This window comes from Agelaius phoeniceus, chromosome 15 (genome assembly GCF_051311805.1).
Source record: "Agelaius phoeniceus isolate bAgePho1 chromosome 15, bAgePho1.hap1, whole genome shotgun sequence".
In the NCBI taxonomy this organism is placed as follows: Eukaryota; Metazoa; Chordata; class Aves; order Passeriformes; family Icteridae; genus Agelaius; species Agelaius phoeniceus.
The window spans coordinates 8,077,276-8,089,668 of record NC_135279.1 but is presented as its reverse complement, the minus strand read 5'-3'; the positions used below and the strand labels follow the sequence as shown (position 1 = coordinate 8,089,668).

The following is a 12,393-nucleotide window of genomic DNA, read 5'->3' as shown; positions in this document are numbered from 1 at the left end:
TTACCCCTCACTGAACTCCTGTGGCACTAAAGCACGGACACAGGGCCACGTGCTCTGGGATGGCCACATTCACACCCCAATTAGCCAAATCACCTCTCTGAGGAACCACCTGCCTGCAGTGAGCTCCTAACGATGCACACAGACCACACCCTGCTGTGTAATGAAGGCATCCTGAGGACTAAGCCTGACCTAACTGCAGAACTAACACATGGCTCAACAATTACTACCACCTTCTGCAGGTCTTTAAGCAATTCCTCTGCCTCAAATGTAGCTGATGATGTAATTCTGAAAACTGATTGAGATGTCTATCAGACAGGCAAAACCCAGTCAGAAAATCAAGTCTCATTTTAGCATCTGAAAGCACTGTTTCAGGGTTTATGTGGTTTGATTTCCTTGTTACAGATAACTTTAAATTTTTCTGAAATAACTTTTACACTTTAAAAAAAGTCAGTAAAGACATTAAGCTGCAAGTTTAAGTGAAGTTTATGTATTTAACAAAAGGGAACTAAATGGGGACTTGCATGCTAGAAACAATCCAATGGAAACCTATCCACAGTGATCCTATCCAAAGATGAGAGGAAAAAACCAATTTTCACACTAGGTTTTACAGTCATAGAAGGGGATTCTGCTGTCACACCAAGTAAATATACTTCAGTCCCATTTCCAGTCCTGAGAGATAACATTGCAACCCAAGTGCACAGCAGTATAATCACTATTACTATTACACAGAGCACCAAAGACACCTTAGTGCCACTACAAATCTCAACTCAGTTTTACTCCTAAAATCATCAAATAAAAACACTGAATCAAAAAGAGTTATCACCTTGAGAAAGTTGCATCAAATGTATGTGCAAACTGCCTGGAATAACTGGCTCTGGAAGTTCTTGAAGAAAAAATCTAAGAAGGCTAATAGCTGAGGGTACATCTGCTTCTTTAACCAGGTCCACATCTTCTCCGTTATCGTATCGCTGCCGGAGCCACTCCACTGTCTCAGCATTCCCATTGACTTGGAAAAGTCCTTCTTGTTCCAGACCCCCTGAGTTAGAAAAAAATATTTGCAGAAATAAACTTTTAGCTCAGGTAAGGACAAATATATCAGAAAAAATATTGATAATCAGCTATGCACAATTCCCATACTGACTGAAACATTTTCTGGACAACAGTTTTGCATGAGTTCCAGCAGTTCTCTTCCCAACACATACATTCATGTGCCCAGTAACAATAAAACAACATGGGAAATGTTAGCAGTACCTAAACCACAGCATTTCCTATGAGGTGCCCTGCAGAGCTGACTACATCACTGCTGGCTAGAAAACATGGATACAGTAACAGAAGGAGCAAAGAAAGGAAGTAACCCAAAACAACAAAATCACATCCAGCTGAATAATTAACTTCAGAAACAAGTACTCTTCAAACCCCCCACACAATCCATTCTGTAACAATCACAGTGCATTACATTATTTTAAGTACAGCAAGGTGATACATACCATGTTCCTCAATATAGTCCACGACATGGCGGACTATGAATGGAACCTCATTGTCTGGTTGCCCTTCTTGCTGCAGCTCATCAAGTGGAATTCCAAATATTTTGTTAGCAAGAACAGAGTTGCAGTTACTCAAGGAAGGGGAGGAGCTCTTCCTCATATCTTTTTGCAGCCAAAAATCAAAGCTGTCTTTTCTGTCAATAGGAGAAATTAAAACCAAAAGGCCCACTTCAATGTATGTTTTTGAAAGCATTAATCTGTAACACAAAGTGTTTTAATTACCTAATACAAATACTCTCTAGTCTGTCTCCATCCATTCACTGGTTTAATGGACAGCTCTGTAATGACTCCAAACACAGCCAAATCAATAAATGACTACCACTGAGGTGTTCTGTCCAACCCTCAACAGAGGACTGAGAAGAACATATATAGCAGGAAGGAAAATGCAGAAAATTCTAGTTACCACATTTCTAATTAAGTTCTAATGTATTTTGGTAGATTCCTCAGTACTTTTTCTGACAGTATTTAGTAGCCAAGCTTTCAGAACTCAATACAAAAGCCTCTCAACAGGAAATGAAACCAGTGGATTCAAACCAAAACCCTAAGTTTCAATTATATGAAATGATTAAGTATTTTGTGATACTCAACTGAGCTGTAATAATTTTAAAATATACTTGGCCTTTTCTGGTCTATATAATAAAGCTTTCAACACCTGAATCAAATTATGTTTTTTACTGAACAGAAAACACCTAAAGCTAGTTTCTAGATGCTCAGGGATACCATTCTATCATGCTGGAGCTCGAGCTTCACTTGCGAGTCTTTGCTTGATAAAGGATCTAGATCAGTAACAAAGGGCAGTATAAGTCAGTCAGGATGTAATCCTGTCAAAACCAAAATATTTCTTCTAGGAAAGAAAAAACTGTCCTTTCAAAATAACTAATAAAAAGAAAAGAAAACATACTTGTTTAAATGCCAGCAGTCACTTTGACAGAAGCTGGCACACAGAATAAGTATATGCTGTTAGTCAAAGCACTGCAACCACACTAAAATTCTCTGTTTACCAAGAGGTAAATTCTAATAGATTAGACATTCTGAAATTCACACTTGCTTTTCTTTTCTTTTTTCCCCAGCAAAATAAGTTAAGGAACCCACCTCAGAGTACTTAAACAGCCGAGTTTGAAAAACGCTTTCTGCGCCAGCTGCCCTCACTGACCAAGCATTCTTCTGTCATTTATGGTTGTTTAAGATTATGGCAAAAGATCAGCCTGTAGTTCCTCATTGAAGAATAGCAGAACTCGATCAGTACTTCAGCAGTTAATCTGAAAAGAAGGAAAATATTATTAGATCATAAAGTTTTCAACAGTTTTAAACTCAGTCAGGAATCCAAACATCACGTTAGAGGAATTCTTGTCAAATCATCAGTTTCTTGTTCTGAACAAGAAAGCATAAAGACCACATTAGCACAGCTTATGAGAGAGCCCCTAAAACAGCAAATCCCTCTTTTCATTTATGAGTCAACCAAATCTGAAGTGAAACCTAGCACTGGACATCTAAGTCTTAACAATTATGAAATAATTTGCAGACTCATTCAATCCTCTTCCAAAGAATCAAGGAGAGTTAAGTAGGTTATACAGAGTGTTTTAAAGTACCTACCATGCTAAAATATTTACTGGCTATGAAATTTTTAGAAGGATCTCAGGCACTGGTCTAATACAACATCTTTAAACCCAAGAGCAAAACCAAAGTCCTAACTAAGGAACCTTTACAGTCAACCAGTTTTTGATGGTACTGACCATCCTTTCTAGGAAGTTACTACGTGTCCTAACTGCCAGTTCAAAGTCCAAGTGATCATCAGCTCTGGATACAGGAAGCAACTTCCCCCATGTCAGTTCCATACAACCACCCACATTTTTGCCACCTTTTATTTAGAATCCAGATTATCTGGACATTTTTCATGTTCTCAGCTCTCAAAATACCTACAAACCACAGTAAATCTTTCTGATTTTCTGTGGTATTAAAAATTTATGGCACAGTGCAGCCAATGTAATGCCCAGAATCAGTCAAAGATTCAAACCAGCCCCTTGATCTCCCCCCTGCCTGCTCTAAATAAACTCAAGTGACTGTGATTGGGCAAAACAAGCTTGTGACATGCACATAACCACAACACTCATCACCAAAACCAGATAACAAACAGGCTTTCCCCAGCTTAAAAAAATTCACTGAAACCTTTTGTTTCATAACTGGAGATTGATATGACAGCCTGGAGACAAGTACCTTCCCTCCCTTTGTTCTCCCACAGCTCCTGCTTCTGTTCCACATCAGGACAAATAAACTTTATCTTCACTTGCAAATTCCTGACAACCAAGCCCTCAGCTTTCAGTACCAAAATGCCAGACCATTCATTACCTATCACAACAGGAGCCCAGAGTACTCTCAGCAGTTTGAACAGAGCAGTTTTGCTGCTCTCAACCCTCCCCAAACTGCATCCATGTGCTAAGGGAGTTGGTCATAATCTCTACATAAGATTGCTTCCACCTCCTCAGCATTTTCTTGCATTGAGGCCTAAAGGAAAAAATATTTCAGGCTTAGAAGTGTTTAAATTGTCTTGTATTACACACAGGCTGTAAATCTCTTAAGCCTCACACAAGTGAATCCTGGTCTGAGATCAGGACTCCAGGTGAGCTGACAACAGAAAATGAAGGGTTATATTCTAGTCAATACTTTTTTTTTTTTTTCACCATATCATATTCAAATCTGTTACTGCAAATTCTCCTACCAGATTCCAACAATGAACCAGTTGCAATTCATGAACCCCTTCGAATTTATGGAGGACTTGAACAGCCATTTTTCTTATTGTTCTGGTATTTTAAGTGAAAGTCAACATAATCTTTGCGTGTAAGTAGATTTCAATCAATCCAAACATATCAAGCAAAATTTAAAGTATGAAGTTGCACACAGTCTATTTTCTCAAGCTCTACCAAAGTCAGCTTGCCCACAATGAACAGAAAGCCTCACACTGGCAGCTGTGGGGTTAAGGGCAGCTGGGAGACAACCTTTGATGGACCTGCCCAATGCTTCAGGCTGACTTACTACAACCAACAAGCAAACCTTCAAAACAAACATCACCTCATAAAATGACCAAATCAGAAGTAACCACTTCTTTATAATTCTGCACCAAATGAACAATCTTGCAGCCCAGCCTTCTCAGCAGAGGCAACTTTGTGCTCAGTTCAGTGACATGAAAGCTCAGCCACTTTTGCCAGGTGCAGCAGATGAACAGGCTGTCTGAATATTAATTTCATTCAAGAGGCATGAAAAAAAGAAAAATAATAGAAACTTCTATTTTAACTGGCTTGGCAAGGGAAGAATGAAGCTGAAACAGCCTGGCTGTCTCATTGTTAGAGCAAAACCGGATTTACAACCCAGGTTTACACTTTGAAGAAAGCTTTATATGGCTTATTATCACCTAGAAAAATTAGTGAAAGCCTCATTTTCACCTTCTCAGACACACAGATTTCAATATATCATTATACACAACAATCTATTTTCAGAGCATTTCAGTCTTTTCCCTTTTAGTTCAGGCTTTGGTATCTCCACAGGCTGTGATACAATTAATCTGACATGTACCAAATCTAGAAAGAGCTAGAAACTCTGAAAGTTGTTCAAGTTATTTCAGCAAGTTTTACTTCCTGCTATTTCCAACATTGTAAAAAACTGTTAATAATTAAGCATTTTATCTCCCCTTTTTCTATGGATCAGAAGCTTTCCTGCTCGCCCTCCCATGACTCAGGAAGTGCAGCACGTCACTGCAGACACACATGAGAACTAGGACAGGACATGGAACCTTCAGGATTATTTCCAGAGTCTTTTACAAATTCTAAGCAATGCTGTGGAGTTGTTTAATATTTTTTTTTTGCCCCAGTCAAACAACTGAGGAAACAGGAGCTAACCCATTCAGTCAACTCCTTCTTCTTTTGCCCATATTATCCTGATCCTTTTGAGCACACGCTTCTCCCTCGTAATTCCAGAACCTAAATGCTTCACAAGTTGTATCAAAAAAAAGACAAAAAACCAGCAACTAAAAAAAAAACCCACACAAAAGCAAACTACCTAGCTTGAGTTTAATTATAAACATTCTGCTTGCATTTTTTTCAATCTACTTCCCCTCCTTGTTACTACAAACATTTAAAAACATCCTTAAGCTACAATCATGTTCTACAAAACATAAATGCAGGAAAGTAAAAATACATCTTATTATAACCACATATTACACCACAATTTTACAAGAGACTGAAAACAACTTACTATGTCCTTTGCAACATGTTGAGCCCAAGCATCTTAAATGAGGGTAAAACAGAGTTTTGTTTTGTATTGTGGATTTCAGTGCTCTCTGGCGTTATTGAAAAAATTTTGGGTTGCTTTTTTTAATTAAGGCAAGTTCTTCATAGAGTCTGCTGGGAAAACAGCACCATGAGCTTCATTTTGCCATCATAATAGCATTCACTTATCTTGGCAACTGGAGAAGAATTTACACCCACACATGAAATGCCACTAAAAACCCCACAGAATACATGGCTAACTGTTCATATTTGAGGAATACACACGGAAATTTAGACTTACATTGAGTTCAGCTTTACATTAATGACTGAAGTACAAATATTGTATGGGCATCATTTTAAATTAAAGTCCTTAGGGATCCAGCACCTTTCTTTAAAACAAAGGAATGAAGCAACAAGCAAAAATAAACAAAGAAAGGCTGCAAACTGAAACTGTGCCATAGGAATGAAAACATTAATTCTGCGTGTCCAATGTCTGCCACAAGTCTCAACTATTTAAGCAATTCTTTTATTTGCTCATTTTATGTAGCAGGAAAGTCATATTGCCTCTGAAACAAACCCAAAGCTAACACTGACTGCTGTTTTGCTCTGGTTTAATATATTATTTCGTGGCATTAGCAAACATCGCCAGGGAATATTTTTTTTTTAATACATAAAAGTAAAAATTAAGATTTTTAGATAGGGAAAAAAGCAACAAAATGGCCTGTCCCAGCTTCTCAGGAAACACACCTCAAGTTTTTTGGCTTTTTCAGCCCACAGAGCTGTGACCCTGTGAACCATCACATGCCTGCAAACCAGGTCCTAACAGATCACACACACATCTTCCAGTGCAAAGAGATCAATGCTCCTTGGCTGCAACAATGATTTACAAAGAAAATTCCACAAAAACATTGGAGTCTCAAAGTTTTTGATTTCTTCCTCTATATTTGATGAAGAAAAATAATGTATTATGTTTACTTATATGACTTACAGCTAGACAAAACCTGTGATGTCCCCCTGGATGCCTACAGCAAACATAACTGTTAAATCCAAATAAATAATTGATTTTTTGGCTAAGTTGGAAATGATCAAATTCTAAACAGATTTTCTAAGAAGAATTTCTAAACGATGGCCAAAACTGAAGCCCCAGATTCCAAGCTGGAATCCCAGGAGCTCTCCTCATGCAATCGTGTCCCCATGACATCACCCAGAGGCAGCTGCCAGGCGAGGGCAGGAGCACGGAGCCTTCCCTGGGAGCCTCCCGAGTCCCAGCGCGCTGCGGAGCCACTGCTGAGCTACGCTTCCCTCTGTCTCCAAAAACGGCAAGCAGCACTCTCCATCTCACTCTGAAGTTCTGCTGAGTTAAAAGGAAACTGAATTTTGTAACAATTAGCACAGACTGATTTTCATGCCATTTGTATACTCAAATTACTGTGAGCATTCCCAATGGATGAAGTGCTTTTGGGCAAAAGAGCTTTTTCCTCGTCTGATTTTCAGCTTTTGCTCAGCTAACAAGTAAAACCAGAGCATTTTGCTTGTTTGAAACAGTCCAGTCAAAATTGAAAAGATGGCCAGGCTGGGGAGGGGACATGGCTTGCAGTAAATTTATACAAAAGACAAACGGAAATTAATCCCACTAACTCTACCACAAACCCAAGACACAGAAAAGGACAAATTTGTCTCAAGAGAACAGTAAAATGCATGCAGAGATGTGCCAGTGCTTGAACAGACACAGAACATCCTCTATGTAAAAAGAATAATCCCATTTAAGTACTCATTAATACATTTGAAAAGTCAAAACAATAATTATTTAAAATAAAAGTTTTAAAACCAGCAAGATTAGCTTAAAATAGACTCTTAAAGCAAGATTTCCTCTTTCTGGCTCAGCGAAATCAGCTATCAAGAAGTATTTTAGTCACAAGTCTAGACTGGCAAATTTGGCTCAGTTATTATTTTCAATTTAATAAGCTGGTCTTAAGAACACAATCCCCATCCCCATTAAGGAATACTGTTTGAAATTAGGTATAACTACAAAATTTAACTTGCAGTCTTGAAGGAATCCATGTTAGAATAAATCTCTTCTCAAGCAGATGTGACTTTCCTGCTCCCTTTGTTTCTCATTATGGTTCCCAACTCTTCACTGCCCTGTTTGCTTTCTGGTTAAGGAGCAATCAGAAGGAAACCAGCCCACTGCAGTTTTGCACACAATCAAAAAGGAGTCAGCAGAAGCATGAACAGCAGCTCTTCAATTAATGAGCAGTTTGCCTGTGGATGCCTTCACATGTGCATTCACACACACATTAAACCTCAATGCTGCTAAGCAGAAATTCTCCATCGTTTGCCACCAGCACTTCTGAGATAGTCTCCAAAAGCACTCAACGGACAAAATACTGGTTCTACTGAAACAGCAAGTAGAAGCACAAAAAATACAACAGAAGATTTAGTGGAATGCAATTCTAATGCAATTTTTGTTCCCTGGGAATGTGGCAGCAAGCCTTCTAATTTACAAATTAGAACAATTTAAATTAAGCCTTTATGTCGTTTCTAGGCAAGAAAGGAACAAAACACCTCATGAAAACTCCTCTGGAAGAGATATAACTAAAACTAATATAATTTTGGAATTTGTGGGGTTTTTTTATTTATTTACAAGCCAAGAAACTATAATACTGACTAGTAGTTATTTTCCAATCATTAGAGTTTGGTCTACAATTTCAGTTGACAGAAGCTGAGCATATTCTGAAAACGCCCATCGCTCACGGACCTTCACGAGAGACAGATCCTATCTATTAGAAAAACCTCAAATACAGTGACTGATTGAAGCAACATTCCAAAAATATTCTACACTTTTAAAGAACAAGCTGAGAGGTCATCAAAATGTTAGCTGGTTTTGATAAGCAAAAATAATGTTTTATATTCACTTACTAGATAAAATCCAAAGGCTTTTCAACAGCATTACAGCAACTTATAATCCTCCAACTACATTGTAGCAAGAAAATAAAACCATCAGCGATACCAGAAAAAGTAGATGTTTGCTCAGTACCTCACACCCACCACCACACACTGCCAGATTTGCTCTCATCTGCTGCTGCCAATGCACATGTGCAGAATTCTAAAGAAACTTCCTGCTCACACAGATCCCATCACACTCTTAACAACAGTAGTTAATAAATAAAAAGGCTTTTGTATCTTGTGTAACAGCTAATTATATTCATCCTACTCGCCACCCCCCAATGCAAAGCTCTACTCCACAGCCACACAAATCTCACTGCCCCTGCATCAGATAATGCAGAACCTCGGTGCAATGGCATTATAAAAGTACAGTAAAGTAACAGACAGGAAGAAATTATCAGCAAAACCATGCAACTTGCGAGCTTCACGTTATAAAACCAAAGCAGTTGAACAATTGTCACTGCTGTTAAAAAAGACTTTGGAACAGAAGCCAAGCTACCTCAGAGACACCAAAAAAGCAAACTATAAATATATAATGCACTTAATTCATTATACATAAGTTATCCTATTACATACATTTATCATCAGTTTGTTCCTCCCCTCCCAAACAGGTCAGCAGAAATACAAACTGGAACTCAGCAGATCACAAAATGGTTCACAGCCCCTTTGCTATCCAAACGCTGTCTCTGTCAGAATCTTGAGCACGTGCCACCAAAATAAAGGACAGGCTCAGCACCCCAGTGCAGGGGAAAGACATTTCAATGAAGAGTTCAATGCTGCAGCAATGATTCTCTGGATTTCAAGAGATGGGGAAGGAAAGAAGGAAGAAGAAAAAAAAAAAAAAAGAGGGTCTGGTACTGAGGTCTCCCATCAAAACTTGATTATGACTAAATTTGAAGAAATCACAAGGTTAAGAGTTACATTGCAGACTAAAATTAACTAACCTGATTATATTTCTAGAGTACCAAGACAACAAAAGATTTCATTAAATGTAAAGTTCAGCAGAAAGGAGAGAAAACCTTTCAAACATACACACTTAAAAAAAGGGTATAAAGGAAGAAAGAACCACATTGATAAGATTCCAGCTCTCACCTTTTCAGTTTTGCCCATGTATTATTATCCTACACAGCTGAGCACAAATTTTAATCCTAACACACTGCAGGGAACAGTGAACAGAAGAGGCACATGAGGAGAGCTGCCAGCGGCACTGGAACCTGGACAATCAGTGCAGGGTTCCCACCAGATCCAGGGCTCAGATCCAGCAGATGCCCCACCCAAATGTCCTTAGAAATGTCCAAACAGCAAAGAAAATAAAAACCATTTAAACCTCTCTATAGGAAAAAGCCTCTGCAACCAGAGTCTTTGTTGCAAGCTGTTTGAACACAAACATAAAGCCCTATCTGTATTTTAAGCTCAAATGGCACATTTTTCTTTTTTTCTTAAGACAAACATACAGGATTTCACACATTCACAGGGGAAAGACCACAAGAGTAGAACTGTTAATATCACAATAGAACTATTTTCACTAATCAAAATATGGGCCTGCAAAATATTACCCATTTCTTGTAGTGAATGACTCCACCCATATGTTGCAAACATAACAGGTTTTGACCTTCTAAACTATGTTTTTAAGACTTCAAAACAAACCAGCTCTAGAGAAAAAAAGCCTGGTAGAAGATGCAGTAACCAGTATATTATGTTTTAGGGTGCAATAACCCACAGAAATCACTTGAACCAACAGAACTCCCACAAATCTCAAGAGCTGGCTATCAAGCCAGTACAAACCGTGAAGATAAATCTGAATTTACCAAGCCTTCAGACAGCTAGTCATTCTCAAACAAAATGTTTGCAGGTAAAACCTCTCACCTTACAGAAAATAATAGTCATCAAGACTGAATTGCTCAATTATACTAACTTCCCAGGGAGCAATGTAAAATTCTTGTATTCTCTGCCTGAATCCAATTTTGACAAGAGACATAGAGCCCCTCTGCTGAAGAACTGATAGAGCCATCACTTTACAAACTGCATGACAAGTAACAATCTCCCTCTTCTGTAGCCCTTCACAGAAGATTTAATATTCCTTCACTTCTGTATCTCCTCCTCATATGTTTTGAGTAAAATGTTATTTTTCCATTCTTAAATAACAGTCCTCACACCTGAAATGATCAAAAAATATACAACTAGGCCTGCAATGCAAGGAAAAGAGTTGAAAAAGTTTGCCATCCTTCATCCTTACAGATGGAAATGATGAATTGCCCTGCACTAGTTAATTCACTCCCCCCTAAATGGCCACTAGATTTTTGTGTGCTAATATGGCAGTAAGGTTAACCTGTGCTATGCACAGAATTAAAGGACAGCTTGTACCAACATCACTTCCTCTTCCATGTAGCTACAGCTTCTTTTGTGGGGGATGGGGAAAAGAGAGAACCACCACACAAAAATATAAAAAATCCAAACGAAAAGAAAAATCACCTCAGACTTGGCAGGTTTTTCTTACCTTCCCCCTGAAAAGGGACATCACTGCTCAGCTGTAGCATTTGAGCAGAAATCAAAAGGCTGAGTATTAGAAAAGGAAAAAATCCTAGCCCATAAAGCCTTCCCACGCAGCAAGCAGGGACTCAAAACTTTCTGATGTCTGTTCCAAACGCACTGAATATTTCTCCAGCCTCACCTGCTTTTGCAAACATGCCATGATATCCATTAGAAAGCAATGCTTCACTGCTTGCACAGGCTCTCAGGGTATGAGCCACACATGACAAATGTTAAATTAAGTCTTTTAATGAGCACAAGGAGATCCCCCAGTGTTCCAAGCAACACAAGAACGAAGTGCCCAAACTAACACAGAGCAGATAAAAACTATCATTTGCCAAACTCGGACATTTTGACATGTTGTTCATGTCAAAATCTGCAAGCATTAAAAGCTACCAGGAGCCTCTCCAAGTCAGCTTCCTTAAATGTAACCATGGGACACTCGATTGATTGATTTTTCTAAAACAATACTGTAAATTTCCAGTTTGATGCTTTCAAAACATTGAGGTATTTAATTTCTTATTGTTACATGGTCGAGACAAGGAAAGAATCCCTATGGAGCCAAACAATGTATAAAATACAGACAAAGAAGATTAAAAAGAGATCTTAAACATCTTCAAGTCTATGCAACAAAGACCACATACAGCAATTTACTAGTTATGAGCAGTAAAAAAAAGAAAGAAAACCAACGAAATAGCTAAACTGCTTATACTATAGGCCAACAAATCAGTTATACTGCAGATTAAACTGCATGGAAGACAGGAAAACTTCAAACCTAAACGCTAATCCAGTTCAACAATTTGTTCTAAATTCACAAACTAACAATTCCATCCCTGAGGACATTCAGGAACACATGCCAAAAAAAAAAATAAACAACTGTGTAGTTTTTTATATATTCACTTTCTTTTTTTTTAACAGGCAAGAGTTATAATGTGGTATTTACTTTCTTCATCTGTTACCTCTTTTCCCCATCTTGAGCCTGGCAGCAGTAAGAAATTTTGTACAAATTTCTTAAAATGCAGCCAGACCAAGGAACTTGAGAATAAGAGAGCTGTGCATGAAAAGCTGGCATTGCAGTATGTGATGGGAGGTTTTTTGTTGTCGGGTCTTGTTGT

General features: G+C 38.3%; 1 protein-coding gene across 4 annotated transcripts in view; it reads right to left on the bottom strand.

The window, feature by feature from the left end:
- The window catches only part of FAM13B (family with sequence similarity 13 member B), a 44,385-nt gene that overhangs the window by 31,120 nt on the left and 872 nt on the right, over positions 1-12,393 (bottom strand). For all 4 annotated transcript variants that reach the window (XM_077186262.1, XM_054642875.2, XM_077186260.1 and 1 more), the window contains exons 2-4: positions 2,637-2,803; positions 1,488-1,678; positions 824-1,036 (exon numbers count right to left, since the gene is read on the bottom strand). In XM_077186262.1, coding sequence (XP_077042377.1) covers positions 824-1,036; positions 1,488-1,644 — 370 coding nt within the window. In that variant the 5' untranslated portion in view covers positions 1,645-1,678; positions 2,637-2,803. The remainder of the gene's footprint in view (positions 1-823; positions 1,037-1,487; positions 1,679-2,636; positions 2,804-12,393) is intronic.